We start from the raw sequence: 19,487 nt of genomic DNA, 5'->3' as shown, positions 1-19,487 counted from the left end.
GGGAGACCTTCTTGCAGCCTATCAGTACTTAAAGGAGGCTTATAAAAAAGATGGCGGCAAACTTTTTAGCAGGGCCTGTTGCTGCAGGACAAGGGGGAATGGCTTTAAACTAAATGGGTGTAGATTCAGACTAGATATAAGGAAGACATTTTTTACTCTGAGGGTGGTGAAGCCCTGGCACAGGTTGCCCAGAGAGGTGGTGGATGCCCCATCCCTGGAAACCTTCCAGGTCAGGTTGGAGTGGGCTCTGAGCAACCTGATCTAGTTGAAGATGTCCCTGCCCATGGCAGGGGGGTTGGACTAGATGACCTTTAGAGGTCCCTTCTGACCCAAACTATTCTATGACTCTATGACAGATATCATGTATCTGGACCTCTGTAAGGCCTTTGACTTCTGTGATTCTATGATACTTAGCTACAATGAACTTAGGAGAGGACAGCACTTTGAAAACAGCGAATACAGACTAAGGAGGCAGCATATTTACAGAAACTTATGTCCTATCAGTTGTTTCTACACAGGCAATCAGATACACCATCACATTCTTGCATTAAAATCCTCCATTCTCCTATATGATGCTTTGCCTGAAATGGCAAGAAATGCTGCCAAGTCAGCTGTGTACCTGCTAGTCACAGCTCCTCAATGGAAGAACCACAGGAATTGAGTTGGTACAGTAATCACTGCTACTTTACAGAAAGTGTGTTTAACATTGAGACCTGCTTTAAAAAAAAAGGAAGGCTATCAATATTTCACTTTCAGGAGCATGTCACTTCACAGAATATACTGAGATACCGGAAAGGACTTAACAGTGCCTATAATTCTGTAAACATGGTATCATACACAAATTTCTCTCTTAGGGGAACAGAGTTCATCCTGAATTCTTAAGAATCGATAATACTTGCTTAATTGTTTAAGTTTCGGGGACAATCTAAGGCTGTTCTTTTGAATGAGAACATTTGTATTTCCTGACCTCCTGGAAAAAAACACCACCTTAGATGATCATTTTGTCATAATGCAGCTTTCTCTCACCCTGGTTAGATTTCATTGTTGAAAGGTGATCTTTGTTATCATATGGAAAAGATGACTAGGAAATAGATCTGACTGGAAGACATGCCTGTCACGGACATTCTCCAGTATCCAACACTTTGAAATAACTAAGCACGGGCAAAGTAAAACGAATCAAGAACATCCCCACATCACACGGCAGTGAATTATAATTATATACACTTCAATGAAGCTAAACCATATGGGGTTCAGAACAGAATTCGAACAAGTATAAAGAGATGGGAAGGACATTCTCCTCTGTCCTGGTTTCGGCTGGGATAGAGTTAATTTTCTTCCTAGTAGCTGGTACAGTGCTGTGTTTTGGATTTAGGATGAGAACAATGTTGATCACACACCGATGTTTTAGTTGTTGCTAAGTAGTGCTTACACCAGCCAAGGACTTTTCAGCTTCCCATGCTCTACCGACTGAGAAGGCTGGAGGTGCACCAGAAGCTGGGAGGGGGCACAGCCGGGACAGCTGACCCAAACTGGCCAAAGGGACATTCCATACCATGTGACGTCATGCTCAGTACATAAACTGGGGAAAACTGGCTGGGGGGGCCGCTGCTCGGGGACTGGCTGGGCATCGGTTGGCAGGTGGTGAGCAACTGCATTGTGCATCACTTGCTTTTTATATTCTTTTAGTAGTATTATTATAATTATCATCATTATTACTATTTTACTTTATTTTATTTCAATTATTAGACTGTTCTTGTCTCAATCCACAAGTTTTCTCACTTTTACTCTTCCCATTCTCTCCCCCGTCCCACCAGGGAGAGTAAGCAAGTGGCTGAGTGGTGCTCAGTTGCTGGCTGAGCTTAAACCACAACATCCTTGTACAATCTAGAGATCATAAATTTCAAATGGTGGAGACGTTTCCATATTTCCAGAAGAAATTCCAGAAATTGGAAAAAAAAAATCTAGTAGCAATGCAGTTGGAAGAGGGCCTTCAACCCCCCCCCCCCTCAACCCCCCCCCCCCTAAGAGACAAGCAATATATAGGCTACAGTAAGTTATCAGTTACCAATAAACACCATATTTCTAAAAAGTATTCTTAATTCCTCTCTGCAAATACACAACTGAGATTTTCTTTGCATTTTCTTTTACAGATCACCTTCAGTATTTTGTTTGCTTGCTGTAGTTTCAGTCAAGGACAAAGTAAGACTCCACATCCAAATATGGACAGAGCTTATTCTCTGATTTCAGCACAGTATTAGGATTTATTTACCGTAACCTACTTTTTAATAAGTTATCATGAAAATAGGTAGACACTTAGAAAAATAAAGAAAACACACCAAAAAACTCCCCACACAACTCACCTATATTCCATCGCCTATGTTTTGCATCATCAAACTGCTGCCTCAAAACTAGGAAATCTATGACATCTGGCATATCATGGTACCTAATTACAACAGAACACACAACTATTAAGCGATAAAATAGCAAAAGCATAAAGTAAGGCACTTACAGAAAGAATTAACACTTTGAATTCAACGCTTCAAAAGCAAAAGCTCAAGCCGTGACATTAATGGTATCTCTAATTTTCAACCTCACCCCTGCAACAAAGCCCCCAATTTGAATATAATATTGCTTTCCTTACTTCATGGTGAATGATCCTCCAGTTAGTTTACCCGTATCAGGGTCAAGAAAAGCTAGTTTAAGACAGCAGAGAGTAGGCAATCCCACTTCATACTTAATCCCAACTATTTTCATCAGCTCTTGCTCCTGGAATAAACAAAATGTTATGTACCACCACTGAAGGTAAGGTGACTATAATAACTTTCTGAAACGTGAAAATAAAGGTATACTGAAAAGACCAGATCTCTGCCAGAACAAGTCAAAATAAAGTATCTGAAATTTAGTCTTTCAAAACAAGCTATTATTTCACAATGTAACTTGTTTGAAAAATATTTTACTATGAAGTGTAACCACCTCATCTGCTCAAGCAGATGCAAAAAGAAGTACAGTTTAAGGTCTGATTTCATTTGACTATTTATTAAGTTAACTTTTTCCTCTTATCTTAAAATATTAAGAGCACAACGTTAGAAACATCTGTATCGAGAATCTTCTTTCAGTTAGTTTCCAAACTATTTTTAATATTAAGATGCCAAATAGAAATGAAGAAGTCATACCCGTAATTCCATTTTATGCCATGGTTGTTTCTTGGGATTAATACTGTATATTTTGTTCTTCTTAGCCATTACAACGTATGCTTCATGACCTTGTCGGAAATAGTAGACCTAAAAGTGAAATGTGACAGTTACCTAACAAAGACTTTGATGAGTTGAAATGCTAGGATATCATTGCCATAAAACATGCATACTTTCTATTTTATCATCAACTTTTTTCCACTGTTTTCCCACAAAAATCACAGGTTCTCAAAAAGTAAGTGGTGGACAATTAAGGCTGGTATCACAGAAACAGTTACAGAAAAAGTAGGAAAGATTTAGAATACCATTTTCCTTATGAGCAAAATATCCTAAACTACACGTGAGACCAAAACAAAATCAGTAACAAAACCTCTATTTATCATTGCACTATAGAACAATTCAATGACAGTAACATGAATTCCACTAATCCACCCCGTTATTCATCACTGTAGGACAGCCCTAAGATGATAATCAAGTATCACTAAATTCACTATCTGGCTAATAGTATTTTTTTTGAACAAGAAGAATTCTAGAACAAAAATTCAGCTGTTTGTCATTGTTCTGGTAAGATTTTGGTATGCGGTTCCATACTACCAAACAGCCTAACAAAGACATGAACAAACTGAAAACAGACATTTGAAGAGCTTATTAAGAATTTTCAAATCCTTCCACTATAAATTTCCATGGTTCAGACATCCAGAGTCTATTAGTTTTACTTTGATCCTGTTGTATATGACACCATGTGGATTAATGTTTTTGTTATAAACCATCACTGCAATGAAGTAGTAACCTGAAAACCGTAAACATGTATTCAAGGAATGTATCTGAAATGTGAAACAGAGGTTCCTCAAACTAATTAGAACAAATATATGATAAACAGCTGTATTCGAGGTACGATGCATTCCAAATTAAAAAATCCTCTAAAAGTGCCCCAAGCCATAAACATGGGATTTCCATCAAATAGGCTAACAATAGCTTAAATGTAAAAGTCTAACACAACAAAAAAAGCAGAGTGAAAAGCCCTCAGTAAGTTTTAAAATACATTTATACAAATAAACACACTAATATTTGTATTTCCACATGCTTTCCAAAACTGTTGCATCATAAAACATTATAAATGTCTGCCAAGTTTCTACATTAGCAGTTACTGAACTTTCTTAATATCATATGGCAATTTTTTTTTTTAAATGGAAAAGGACTCAGCAGAATTTTTTTAAACTCCTGTTTTTCAGAGTATTCGACATACATAATATCCTCATAAGGAAAAAAACCCGCACAGTAGTTACAGAAGGCATGAAAGCAGTGAGAATCTCCTATGCATTGTCTGAATCTAACTGGCAGGAAAAGGAACAGAGGTTACTGAGAGACAGATCTAAAATAATACCAATTTAAATTACACTTTCAATGTTGTGACAATTGTTTCCTGTACCTTCCAGTGAATCAAAACAAAAAAAATCCACTTAGTGGCACAGGCTACAAACAATTCCTCCTACACTTACTGTTTCTGCTAAACCTCTACATAAATTCAACCCACTGTTTACAGAAGCGACACATTTTTTTGTAAATGGCTCTAAGCATTGCATCTTCTGTCAGAAGAACAAATTAGAAAGATTATCTGTGGAAAAAAGAATTTATGCCTTTTTCCAGGAAACTCTATTTTTAATCTTTATCGATAAATCCTGCTTCTGCATGTTTCTTGTAGTACCCAGACAAAACTGTTCTTTATCGTGTTAATGGCAGAACGCTCCAATGAATATGCATTGTATTTTGATACTCAGAGAAGGAAATTGCAGTCCCATCTCTCTGGTATGTTTCCACTGTTCCTCAAGACATATAACAAAGGTCTGTAAACGGCAGTATTCAGAAAGGGAAAAGGGATGGTACGTGCTATTCTTATGCACTGAGTATAACTAAATATAGCACTACTGTTTTTTCTTACTTGTTTGTACAGCTGTAAGAACGACTTTGAAATATCTCTCCCTCCCAAATCTTATAAAACATCGAAGGCCACATGAGACCTCTTCTCATCATACTTCTCTAATTAAACTGATCTTTTATTTCTGTGGATCTCACAAATAACTTTCCAGATGAATAGCTTCTGTTCACATCTTAAGCAAATCTGGGGAGGGCAAGTATCAGAGATGGAATTTTAGACAGAGCAGCTTGATTACAAACGTACTCTCTATTGGTGCAACTACTCTTACTTTCTAGGCACAGGACAGGAAATTTCCTGTTCACCAATATAAAACATTTTTCAGCAAAAGAATGCATTCTACTTAGATATTCCTAATACACATTGCACAAGCTGTTCAGAACACACCAGTTTATCTTACTAAACCGACACGATGTTAAAGTCTCCCGGGTAATATGGTACAGATAAATCCTTGGCTGCTTCACTGTATCCAGATGGTATCAGGCACCAAATATATTTATTTGGAATTGATCTTTTGAACAGCACAGTCTCCAAAACATGCTTGCTGGAGGGTATAAATACATAGGCATTTTCTCCAGTTGCAACTCTCGACTTAAAGTGCTCCTTCCCTCACTCACTAGCAATGCCGATGTAATTTTTGCATAGCTGTGCTGTGAACTGCGTCAGTGAAGTGATCCAGTAAAAACAAAACTGCTTGCACATGCAACCTCTGCTTCCAATTCAGTTTCTAAGGGGGTACCTACAAACAGCTCTAGCTCAAGACCGAAGTTAATCAACTTTGTCACCGCGTCAAGTATTTCTCCAACTGCATTCTGAAGGTGTGAACTGTACAAGAACCCTGTTTAGTACCTCAGAAACACGCTGCTCCCTGAAGAGCCAACAGACTACACATTACAGCATAAGCCAGCTATTTCCTCTTATTTTAACCTGAGGGGATTTTAGGAAACATGCACAGACTCTGATTTTCAAGATTGCCTTCTATTGGATACTACTTATTCATACAATTCACTGTAATGTTCACATGCTATATATTTCAAAGTAGAAAATTGGTGGTTGTCCTTTTGCTACTGTATTTTGAGGCATCTATGCCATGTTTACAAAGTGTTCACAGTCTAATTCATATAAAATACATATATACAAAACTTTTCTTGTGGGTATCTGTTGTAAGAGACCAGCAGAAGTTTTCTGATATCAGAAACACAAGTGAAAAGGACAGTATCAGATTTTCTTCGGAACAAATGAATTTAAAAAAGAAACAACACAAAACCACCACCCTCCCCCAAAGGTTTAATTCCTGGTTTTTACTTCAAGTCCCAAACAACTTAAATTTGTATTTCATTTCTTACCTATCCTTCAGCGTACAAGATGCTCTACAACTAAGGACTAGTTTCACTAGATAACGTATCTCACACAGGTTGTATATAAGTGTCAAATAACACACTGAACACAGTACAAGAAGGAATGTTACTGCAACAGCATGGAATAAAAAAAAAGTCAAAGCAACACTGTGCAGAATATTTTTAAAGTATGGGAAAGACTAAAGGAAGTGAAAGCAAATTTTAGCCAGATCAAAGAATGTTTTGAAGAAAATCCAAAATATTCTGATAATAAATGGTATTAAATCGCTGGAAAAAATGCACAGATGAAAATAAAAAAGGCAAAAACAAGCTGAAAGAAGCAGGAATACAGAGGGGAAAAACTACAATACCTCATCCCCCATCTGTGGCACAAATGGGCACCGACGAGGAACAGTGTCTGTAATCCATGCTGAAGGCAGCCATTCTTCCAGTGTCAAACCATTTTCTGTCAGAACTCCTACAGCCAGCCTCTGAAGAAAATGCACACAGAAGATTAATACGAATAAACTAACATTTGGGGGGGCCCTTGTATTTTGGGAAATGTTTTATTAAAATCAACTGCCATTTCTTAAGAATATTTAATGTAAAAAGGAAATTATTACCAGTGTGAAGATAAATCTTGCTTAACTGCTTACAGTAACACCAGGACCAAAAACATTAATAATCTGAAAAACTAAGTGGGTTTTTTAGGTTTTTTTAGTTTGTTGGTTTTGGGGTGGTGGGGCTCTTCTAACAAAGACTGAATTTATTAACACTCCAGTAACTATGACTCATGCCCCAAAAGGTAAAACTGAAATATGCCATTCTCTTTAACCAAATTCACACAGTTGCCTTGGCCCATAAGACACTACAACTATACAGCTGCCTCCAGTTAAGGAATCCCACAAAATGAGGAGGAACAGATTAACAAACATAAATAGAGGTAAAGCACGTGAAAATGACCCAGATTGGGCACATCCACATTACCTACTGGCATATTTACTACAGCGTGCTGTGAAATTGCATTTTCAGATTGTATGTCCACATCATTTATTTGTAAGTAACAAAGCTCACTGTAGTTGCTGGTCCTAGGTGCACACTGCATGTCTATACCCAATAGGCCAGACAAAGCAGTTTTTTATACAACCATCCAAGCAAGGTTGCTTTGAAACTATTAACAGCATCTTGTGCACATACAGAAAGCAACCTTGGACGGTTGTACAGAAATCCACTCCATATAGCCACTGATGGAAGACTCTGGATCCCTGGACTGCAAATTGGATACTCCAAGCGTTAACTCCATCGCACAAATTCAAACGTGGTTTCACCAGGATGGGAACTGCTTTGAGTGCACCACAGGAATGCAGTGTGTACCACAGGAAAAAGCATACACACAGTTAAAAACAAGCAAACAGACAAAAAAATCAAAACAGAACCTCTCCATTGCAATAAATCACTGACACAGTAGCAACTTGTGGATTTTCAGGTTCAAGCAGGTCTGTCTTGTGAAAAACTGATGCACTGCGTCAGAGCAAAGTCTGTCTAGCTCATTGGTGAATTATGGGAAGGTAATGAGAAATAGCCTTTAAACAGAAAATCTTCCTTTGTTGTAACTTCACACATTAATAATCAGTTTAACACCCTCTGGAAGGCAAGCCTGAACTCAGGCCATCACAGTTAACCATCAGGAAGAGACTAGTCCCAGTGAATTTGTCTAATCATTTCTGAAACTCTACTAAATCCTTTAGGAATGATTACATGCTCAGGTAGTTTGGGGTTTTTGTTTGCTTTTGGGGGGTGGGGGTTGAATAGGAAAAGGGCTCTTTTTTGAGCTTCATGTCTGTGTCACTGGGTGTTACATCTCACTGTAACAAAATAAGGAAGGAGATCGTTCTGCATTTATTAATTTCTAAACCATTCATAGTTTTGTAAAAGCTTTTTTATTGCATCTCCTCCAAACTCTCTCCCTTTTAAGAGTCAACCTCTTTGTGTCTGCCCCAAAGGAAAAATATTCTGTACCCTTTGGTCTTCCTGGGTGCTCCTTTCTTGCCCTTCTTCACTGCTGTGAAGTTTTAGATTGATTTGGTGGAGGGGGATTAGAAATGTAAGCACCATTCAAGATCTCAACAGCCCATGCATTAGTAGATAAGAATGACATTCTTTCTCTACTCCTTTCTTAATTCCTAAGATTCTGTGCATGGCTACAAAGATGGTCAAAACTTCTTTCCTCAATGGAAAGAAGGTTCAGGAAACAGGAAGAACTTTCTACCAGTAAGGACTGTGAGCTCTTTGCCCAGTAAGGAGGTAGAATCTCCACCACAAGAAACTTCAAAGACAAACATCTGTCAGGAATGACAGGTATAATAATCCTACCTAGGGGGAGAGGGAAGAGGGATGATTTTCTGATATTCCTTCCAGCCTAATATTTTCTTGTGATTCAAGAATGGAGCAGGTCATCTTTAAAAATCTGAAATATCCAAGTCTGATATTTTTGGAATCAAAGACCTCCTGCCTCTTGATAACTGGGACCAAAACGGATGCAAGATTCCCACAACACTCAGTTCAGCTTTTATCCAAGTGGAAATACGAGGCTGTCAGCCAGTCTTATTTTATAATAAAAAGCTAAACTAGAGCTTTCAACCATTAAAAAAAAACCCACCACCATTTATTTTCCTGATCTCATACGTTCTTCTGATTTCAGACTGTGTAAATACCAAGATACTATTAGTATTGACGCTACAACCAATGACAATAACCAAGAAGTAGCCTAACACCTAACATCCTGCATGTCTTACCAAAGATTCACAGTGAAGCTGATACTATGCCAACCTGCATATTAAAACAGCTGTTTCGTCAGTCTACCTTCTAATGAGGGCTGAAATGCCGAAATAATGATCTGAAGGAATGCTGAGGACTCCTAATCTTATACATAAACAAAATACAGTTATTTAGTTACTTAGATGATACAGTTGGTTTCCTCGGGTATTGCAAAAATAGAAGCTATGAGCTTATGAAAGCAATTAGCATCTACCACATAGATCACTTCTGGTCTCTGTAAAGAAAGAATGAAGAACCCAAGTGTTCTGATCTAACACTTAATTAAAAACAAAACAACACCCCCCCACAAAACCACAACACACTGAAAATAACAAAAGTCACTGAAAATTTCCATGTACTGATCTAAACTGGAATTACATGGTTATATTATAAAGCAAACAAAACAGAGAACAACAAAACCCTGGTCAAGTGAAATTCCCCTTGATGGAAGTACAGTGGCAAGCATAATGCAAATATCATACATTGTGGAATCGATAGAAAAAAATGACATGATTGTGCAGACCTAAAAGAAATTGCAATTAAGTGGGGAGACAGTCAGTACAGCTGAAAAAATACAGGCACATGTTATACCAACACTCAACACATCCATAGAAAGGAACTTTCTGGCCTGAGAAAAGATGGTGTTAAGGACATTAAAAGCGTTCCTTAAGTGAAATGCATCATATTTAGAAAGTATATCATTACAGCAATCTTATCATTTGACTTACAAGAGTCAGGAATTATCATTTATTACTAGTAAAAGTAATGATGAGTTTTCAAATTAGACAATATTAAGTTGTATACGTAACAGAACCATTCATCTAATTCTTTCTAAAACAGTAGGAGTGAACATCCTGTAATATACAAAGAGCATCTAACCTTTTGTTTTCTCTCTTTGGGTTTCCTCTTCTTTGGTGATGTTGATGGTCCATCTTTCTCCTCAATCCCTTTTTTCCTTTCCTTTTTAATTTGCTTCTTTTGTTTTTCAGGTCCTTCTTCATCCTCTGAACTACTTTCTGCTTTCTTTGTTTTAATTTTAGGAATTTTCTTTGGTGGTTGCAGATTGATTCCTGCATCTGCTGTCCAGTCAGAATAATCACTAGAGTAGTCACTACGTTATGATATGCCAAACAAAAAAAGAAATTAAAAACCAAAAGTTAAAAAGCAATTCAGAGTGCACTGGATTATAGGATACAACCAAATACAAGATTATAGTTAACAGTCAAGATAATTACAATATTTTAATAGTTAAAACCAGTGCCTAAAACCCTATATTCTATCTACAATTTACATGGTAGTAAACCCAAAGCCTTGAGATCATTTAGTCTTGTAAGAAGCTTCTTAACTTCTAACATCACTAGAAGTAAATCTACTTTTCACTTGGTCATTTCAGGATGACACATGTTGAAGTCTGGATATTGTTCTCAGGACCTTTGTTCAAAGCTATTTAAAACCAGAAGTTAACAAAAAAAAAAATCTGCTAAAGAAGAAACAAGGTTGCAGCTACCTCGATCTTTGCTCTCTAATTTCAAACCAAGAGTCAGCAGAGGCAGTTACACAGCTCAGGCAGTCACAGGAAACTGCTACCACATGCCTGAAGCATGTGTGTACCTGCGAAGAATAACCCTCCTGCAAAACCAATCGGAAACAATTCTGATTCTGGCAAACAAGGATGAAACCTTCCCTAAATTTTAGTTAGTAATATAGCTGAAAATGAAATCTTGAAAGTTTTAAGTTCTTTTTCATCTTTTCTTTTAGATGTGTGCAAGTTTTAGTTATTACTAATTAACTGTTGACAGAGATTATTTACAATTTATCAGCAGGACTTTTCTCTGTAAGGTATACTGTCACTTACCTAGAACTGCCATCACTGTGCCATGCTCTTTCATCATCTTCTGATGTTCCACCACTGGCAACTACTACTTCTCCTTCCTAACAAAGCGTGAGGGGGGGGGTAGGAGGGTGGAGCGGAGAAGAGGGAAAAAGAAAGCATTTTCTCTGGAACTCAAAAAGTTACAATACATGACAATATGACTAAGACTCTTCTAGGCTTTACATGTGTTATAAACTTAGAGCATTATAAGAGCTTTATGTCGTTAAAAAAGGCATTTTAGTTTGCAGATACTTTACTTTAATGGACTTTAAATGAAAAGAAGTAAGACAATATCTATGCTTGGACAGATGCATAGTGTAGAGCAACATTTTTTTAACATGTAGCCAGTGGAGGCCTGAGTGCCCCTCAATCTCCATTTAAAAAGGCTAGCTTACCTTTTTAAAAATTATTTCCAGCCCCTTTTAATGTGGTATTTCCACATTTTTTCAATTAATATCAAACAAAACCCCAGTACGAACCTTATATACTCTTATTACTCATTTCTCCACTGTAGCTCAGAAGCACAGAATGGTTGAGGCTGGAAGGGACCTCTGGAGGTCATGTTGTCCAATCTCCCTGTTCAAGCAGGGCCACCTAGAGCCAGTGACCGTACTGATAGGCCATATGGGCCACACTGATTAGGCTCACAAATACAGGGAAGATTTAACATTGCACACACGTACTTCGTAAAATGCCCTTACAAATGAGCATTTCTCCCTTTGGTCAATTACTTTTTAGGCAAAACTGAACACATAAAACAGCATGTGAAAACCTAATTCAACATAATTTTTAAAAGAGGTTAAAGAAAATGCACAATGAAAATCGTAACCTGAGTTTCCACTAGAAACAATGTTTTATTAGCTGAAGCAGGAGCTTAATGAGTAAAAATGGAGTATATAAGATTGCCTCACGAATAAGGATCTTACATCTGAGGAACTGTGTCCATTTTCTAACTCTTCAGCAGGCCTTGCAGTTTCTTCTACGGCATATCTTGTACGGTAGTTGTGCTGATTAGCTTGCTGTTTTCTTGAGTCACTAGTGTCTAGTAAGTGATCATGAGAATGGTTCTGTGAAGACACGAAAGTCAAAATACATCATTTTTGAGTATACATTTTATTAATACATAGCATTTTCTTTAATAATAATATTCTAGGAAGCAACTTCTGCAGTAGCAAAAAGCTACAAGTTTCAACACCACTAAATTCAAAACAGGCCACAAGTCCAAAACTAAAGATCTGCTGAAGAAAACACTCCACATGCATAGTTGAATGTAAGCATCAAGCAGTTCAGTATATTCTGGAAATAATTCAAATTTCTTCCCAGGTATAATAGAAAATTCTTATCTTGAATTATTAAAACTCTTCATTCTCTACAAGATACATATCAGTTAACTACTGATAGGCTGCTAAGAGCTTGTAACAGCTCAAAATTACACTAAAAATGGCCATCAGAGGAAAGGGGATTCTTACAGGGAACTCCAGAGTGTGTTACTGTGCAACTGAGGAGTCCCATCTATTAGAAGAGAGACTTATACAGTAATACATCCCTTAGCATACAGAGATGACTGTTACCAAGTAAAGGCATGTAAATGGTAAGATGATGCATGGAAGAGTTCAAATGAATGAGTCAGTTGGAAAGAATCTGAGTTCTTATGAAGCTTTGAAGAATGCAATAAGGCTGTAATTAAGAAACACTTCACACTCCAGCATAAAGAGATTTTGTTCCTCCTGTAGAATATACATTATGCAAACACCTGCTCTCAACATGAAGTGTGTAATCTTGTATTAGTCCCCAACCCCTGGCAAAAAATCAAGAGCTACGATCTCATTTCAAGAGTTTTGTGCTCATTTTTTTGGCATGCATATTTGAACTTCAGCCTAGCTCAGACCCAATGAAATAGTTTCTGGACACATTCCTAGATGCCAAAAAAGGAGGTACGCTTCCCCAGCGCTCTCTTTCCTCCATAAGAGAAACCTCAGGTATCTAACCTATTAGGTGCTGATGTGGTTGAAAAAACAGTTCCAGAGATGAAAAGAGCAGAACTGGAGCAAGCCACAGAAAGGTACTAATATTATCAGAGCCTTCTAGTAGGGCAGACTGCTTGTACCTATTCCTCTTGGATTTTTTCCTTTTGTAGGAAAGAGATGATCTTTCCTGTCATGTATGATGAAAGTTGGTTCATGAAGTTAAATTTTCTCCTTGAGGAAAAGAACCAAAACACTTTTTGGTGAAAACCGTACTAGAACTTGGCTAAGCAGCAGTAGCTAAAATTTGTTTTTTCTTAGCCACGACAATTTTCCTTAAAAATGCAGAACTCTGGTAGCTAGAGCTTTTCTTCTACCCTCCCTGTTAGAAGATACACGCCTTTTTCAGGCATGACTGCAACAGTTCAGTAGGGTAGGCCAGCACGCCGACCTGTACAATTGCGTTACAGAATTCACCAAAGCACATAGGACCAACATGAAACTGCTCTATGCTCTATTCAGTGAGCACTGTGTTTCTGTTGTTCTGTCCAGTGAATTCAAGCTGGGGAAGCTACCACTGACAGCACATCTACCAGAGACACTCCTAATGGGATTGCTCAGCAATCAGCATTTTAACATTGCCCAAGACTTTTGAGACCTTGGGTGTTCCTTCTTCTGGATTCAAACTGGCAGCACATACCACATCTCCTCAAGCTGCTCTGACCTCACCCAGAACAGCTCCGAGGCAGCCCTAAGACTAGCGGCTGAGCCCGTCACACAGCCTTCTGTCCCTAAGCCTCCTGTCGCTGCTCACTTCTCGTCAAGCTCTCAAGATTCACTGCCGAAGCAGAGAGGTCACAAAAGCCAGCGTTACAGCAACTTGCTTCTGCTACTGAATTGCAACTTTTTTTTTTTTTTTAATAAAGCCCATCTGGCTGTCAGCATCATGAAACACATTATGAGGAAGCATGGACAATAGAAATGGAATCACATAAGCCCAATGAAACGTATTAGTCAAGTATGCTTTACAATACTGAGGACATATTTTGCAGAAGCTACAATACAGCCCGATTGTAATGCTCCTGTCTTCCCTCTAGAAACAAAAGTCCTAAAAATTTACATCCCCATTTCTATTCAGAGGCGAGACTTCTCAAATGATTATAAATATAGCTTTTTCCTACTTATACTAGAACTATGGGGTCCTTGGAAACCTGAAGTGCTTTGCATTACTGTTTGGTTTTGGAAAGAGTTCTTCTCTTTTGGCAGTTGAAAGTTTGAGGAGAAAACCCATCCCAACCCACCCTCCAAAAAATCATTCCTTCACGAAAGCAAGTAACATCACTGTATAATATTGAGCCATGGTGATGCCAAAGGGTAACAAACTGCTTTGGGAAAGATGCAATGCCAAGACAAAAATGGGGGGGGGGGAAAGAAAACAAAAGCACAAATAATTATCCACAAGTAACAGAATGACAGAATGACTGAAGTTGGAAGGGACCTCTGGATGTCACCTTGTCCAACCCCACTGCTCAAGCAGGGACCAGAAAAGGGACCGTAAGGTATACATCTTTCACATCTTGCCAAAAAATGTATTTTAACATCACTCCTATTCAACACAGCTTGGCCAAAATCTTATGAGACTGGTTGAGGTTGGAAGGGAGCTCTGGGGGTCATCTTGTCCAACCTCCTGCTCAAGCAGGGCCACCTAGAGCCAGCTGCCCAGGACCATGTCCAGACAACTTCTGAGTATCTCCAAGGTTGGAGACTCCATAGCCTCTCCAAGCAACCTGTGCCAGTGCTCAGTCACCCTCACAGTGAAGTGCTTCCTTACGTTCAGGCAAAACTTTATTTCAGCAGTTTGTGCCCACTGCCTCTTGTCCTGTCATTTTCTCTTTGGCTAAAGAACAACCTTCCATATTCTCCTCAAGTCTGGATCAGTGCTTGTAATTACTTAGTTTTTACTCTTACATCACATCACATATGTGTAAGAAATTAATGAGAACTATTCCAAAAGCAGTGAGGATAACAGACACTAAGCACTAGTCTCTTGGGTTTTAGATTATTTTCCTCTTAACATCTTGCCCATTTACCTGGAAGTAGTGTTTAAATAACACATAAGTGGAAAAATTACTACTTTTGAGGACACAAGCTACCTTCAGCAAAACAATGCACACATCTCTCCTCACTGGTTTCTGTTAGTTTACAATAGTCATTCGCACCTGTCACAACAGAGGCCTATGCTTACTTTTGTCCATCTGTAACAATCTCCAATCTTAATTCTTTGAAATTTCTGCTTATAATTTCCACTTAATGGTAATTAGAAATATTTCCATTTTTGTATTTTTTTTACTAGGACACACAACATATCAACCCTGTAGCATACAGAAATTTCACGCTCTTTAATATTTATTAAAATCCTTTGTAACCCCAGTAGTTTAATAAACTAATACTCTAATTACTTGCACTGGGAACATTTACCCAAGCATGTTATTTATCTCACTTCTCATCTTTGACATGCTCCTGAAAAAAAAATAATTTGAAATACAGTTCCATTTTGAAAACATAAAAATTCCTATGCCACATTCTATCCTCTATCATTAAGGTTTTTGGTTTTTTAAAGTGTTTTTATTTAATAATAATTAGAGAAAACCCTATTCCTCACCAATAACTTTGAAAGTGAAACCGAGTTCTTCATTTGACATGCAGGTCAGTGATACTAAATACTATTCAGGTCAAAATACCCAAGCTTTTAGGTTCTCCCACACAACTCCATTAGTCCCTCAAGCAATCACATACAAACACTTCTCAGTATGACCTGTGTCAGAGAGATGTGGGTTTTCTAACTTTAAATATCAGAATGCTTATGTGACTTCCATCCAAGTTGCAGATATTGTTAAAGACGACAGACTGAGCCACAATTCTGTACTACTTTTAACACACCCTATAGTGACCCTGGATTAAAAATTATTAACAGGACTTTGGAATGTCCTCAAAAAGTAATTACAGCTGCTCTGTATTCTTCCTTACTGACCTACACTTTAGCTTGTAATCCAAAATGCTAACATTTGTTCCTGCCCTCCTTTGCCTTTTACGTCTGTATTTTTGACTCCTTTCAGTTAGAAGGGAACAGAAGAAAATATTATTTTATCATTATTATATGAACAGAACTGATAAATTTCAAAAGTTGATATAAAAATTAGTATTTCCTACTGGTGTGAGTAGTTGAATACAACTAAATTTGCGTATGAGGACAATGTTTTAATACAAGCCCTGTTTACTCTGTTCCCAGACCAGCTTACAGTACTGTAGAACGACACACTTTCTAGAATTCTTGACGCTGTAATTCTTAGGTCTATAGATTACTAGAAGATAATTTTTCCCCCTGTATTTGTTTGAGGTGTTCCACATCTCCTCTAGATCATAAATTCTCTCATTAAACCCTTAAGAATTCACTATGCAACACAAAAGGACTGTAGTCTCACAACACGACTGTAATATAAATTACAAGGTATCAGTACCAAGACCTGCTGCATGCACTCAAGGAAAAGGAAGATCTACACAGTACTTTCCGGTTCTATCTTCAACCTAACACAGCTTGTATTTAAAGCCACACAGTCACTGTAAAGAACAGCAACAGAAGAGTTGCTATAATTAAGTTACTAATTCCTATTTTTAAAAAACCTAAAAATATCACACAACAGTTTTTGGAGTGCAGTCAGTCTTGCTTCTCTTCCCAGGTATTTATTTGATTTTATTATGGACACTACAGAAGATGACAATTCCAATTCACCATTCCAATTGTTCAGACACTACTGAGCAAAAGCATTGCTCATGCTAACCATAAGCAACAATGAAAATCGCTACAATCTGAGCAGTTTATTTAATTGGGAGGCTCAATCACTTGGGATGAAGCACCCTTTTCTTCTTGCAAATTTGCTTATTTAAAGCCCATTTGATACCTACTCATTTCTGGATTCCTCTGAGATTTATCTCAAGGGATTTAAATTAACGTACTTCTCAACAACCCGAGTCCTGCAAAAAGACACACCTTTAATGAAGAATAAACTATGGAAGAATAAGAGTTCTTTGTTCTGAGATGCCATAAAAAAAAAAAGTATCCTGTAGGGTCTAAGAAGGATTTATTTAAATGTTCTGAAAGTGTTACTGACCAGAAATAATTTCTATACGGAAAATTTACTGACATACTCAAGTGCAGAGACCATGACTGTCTGCTATTTCCTCAGGACGAAGGTGGGAAGTGACTAAAGTATTTACCAAGTTACCTCTCGTATTCTGGGCATCAGAGTCCAGATCACAGACCCTCCAGGGACTGAGATAAATGAAGGACACATTCTTCTCTGGGTAAATATATGAAACTGAAGAAAGGTTTTCCTAAGCTAGGTTTTGCTCTGAAGGATTTTAACAGCATAAATATCCACAACAAAAGTATGGGGCTCAAAAGGATCCAATGCTACCTTTGAAGTTTGGAGACTAAAAAATTTCTCCTCTGAGAAAAGATTTTCAAAAACATCCATATTAAGTTTCTTTGTTTCAAAGATGTAATAAAAGTAATTGCTGAAACCAAAATGCTAGACCAACTAGCCTACTCTGCTATTTTTATATTCTAGTGCTACTTTAGGAAAACAGTAACCCAACTAGAAATTTAAGGCTAAGTTGGTAGGAATTCACATTATCAGGAAGGATCTTTTGACTAGGCTGTAGCCGAAGGAAAAAAAAAAAAAAAGAAAAAAAGAAAAAAAACCCACCCTTGAGCAGTGCTATCGTTTAATTAAACTAGAAGAAAGTCTGTAATTCAGCACCAAAATACATCCCCTCAAGACAAGAAGTAACTGTTAAAATCTGAATTTGTGAAGCCCATTTTCTATTATTCCCAAGAGAAAAACAGAAGTTACCAAGATTTCTGATGTCCTGGTATTTCATTAGTGAGCCCTGCAATGGCCACCTCCAAAACCGTAAGTGGCAAAGAGCTTCTTCCCTCTATGTACAAAAACTGGACATACACTGAAAAAGTATTTGTTTGCTTTATCTTGGGCAAACACACTTAATGTTGGTGACTGCAGCATTGAAATTAGCATGTCGGTATCATTTCTTACGGTAGCAATGCACACACTTTTAATACAAGAAAGAAACTGAACAAAAATTTAAGAAATTTAATAAAGAATTTGAAAATTATTAGGGGACTGTTTGGGGGTGGGGGAGTGTTCATCTCACTTCTTTTGAAAGCTTTACTTTGGTTGAATATGAAAATAGAAGCAAAACTGAACACAAGTTTAGTATCAAGTAGAAACTTGCCCACCTCAAATTTACTCTTTCTACTGCATATAAACTTGAATTCATCATTATTAAAAAATACAGAAGCACTACAAAGCATCTGAAATTTACTTATTTTCGGATTGCTTTCAATCTCGGTCCCTTTCTCCCCAAGAAAGTGAATAATAAACAGCACAGGCATTAAGTATGGTACTCTGATAAAATTAAGAGCTGTACAGCCTTTTGTATACTTGCTCTTAATATTTAATTTCTTAATTTTTCCACCTTGAACCCCGTAAATGATTTTTACTTTTCAATGGACGATTTGCAGGCATTCTTGAAGGCCTGTATTTTACTAAGCTTTTGATTAAGGGTGAAACAGTCTCATCTAGAATAAGCATACTACAAAACACAAAGCAAGGGTTCTACTTTACAGTTACCTAAAATTGACTTCCTTTATTACAAAATACAGTTGGTTATTTAGCTAGAAAAGCACAGATAAGCATGTGAGATCATAGAATCATAAAATCATTTAGGTTGAAAAAGACCTTTAAGATCATCGAGTCCAACCATTAACCTAGCACTGCCAAGTCCACCACTAAACCACTTCCCTAAGCACCATGTCTTTGAAATACCTCCAGGGATGGTGACTCAACCACTTCCCTGGGCTTGACAACCCTTTCAGTGAAGACATTTTTCCTAATATCCAATCTAAACTTCCCCTGGCGCAACTTGAGGCCATTTCCTCTCGTCCTATCGCTTGTTACTTGCTTGGGAGAAGAGACCGACACCCACCTCGCTACAACCTCCTTTCAGGTAGTTGTAGAGAGCAATGAGGTCTCCCCTCAGCCTCCTTTTCTCCAGGCTAAACAACCCCAGCTCCCTCAGCCGCTCCTCATAAGGCTTGTTCTCCAGACCCCTCACCAGCCTCGTTGCCCTTCTCTGGACACGTTCCAACATCTCAACATCCTTCTTGTAGTGAGGGGCCCAAAACTGAACACAGTATTCAAGGTGCGGCCTCACCAGTGCCGAGTACAGGGGCACGATCACTTCCCTACTCCTGCTGGCCACACTAGTTCTGATACAGGCCAGGAGGCCATT

General features: G+C 37.9%; 1 protein-coding gene across 1 annotated transcript in view; it reads right to left on the bottom strand.

Annotated features, from left to right (window-relative positions):
* PHIP (pleckstrin homology domain interacting protein) overlaps positions 1–19,487 on the bottom strand; it is a 119,850-nt gene that overhangs the window by 26,280 nt on the left and 74,083 nt on the right. The window contains 7 exon segments of the mRNA XM_009333228.1: positions 2,361–2,443; positions 2,642–2,766; positions 3,174–3,281; positions 6,833–6,952; positions 10,158–10,389; positions 11,134–11,210; positions 12,078–12,218. Of these exon segments, the coding sequence (XP_009331503.1) occupies positions 2,361–2,443; positions 2,642–2,766; positions 3,174–3,281; positions 6,833–6,952; positions 10,158–10,389; positions 11,134–11,210; positions 12,078–12,218 (886 nt within the window).

This window comes from Pygoscelis adeliae, unplaced genomic scaffold (assembly GCF_000699105.1).
Source record: "Pygoscelis adeliae isolate BGI_AS28 unplaced genomic scaffold, ASM69910v1 Scaffold57, whole genome shotgun sequence".
NCBI lineage: Eukaryota > Metazoa > Chordata > Aves > Sphenisciformes > Spheniscidae > Pygoscelis > Pygoscelis adeliae.
Note: the sequence above shows the minus strand (reverse complement) of the source record. Positions and strands in the feature narration are given on the sequence as shown.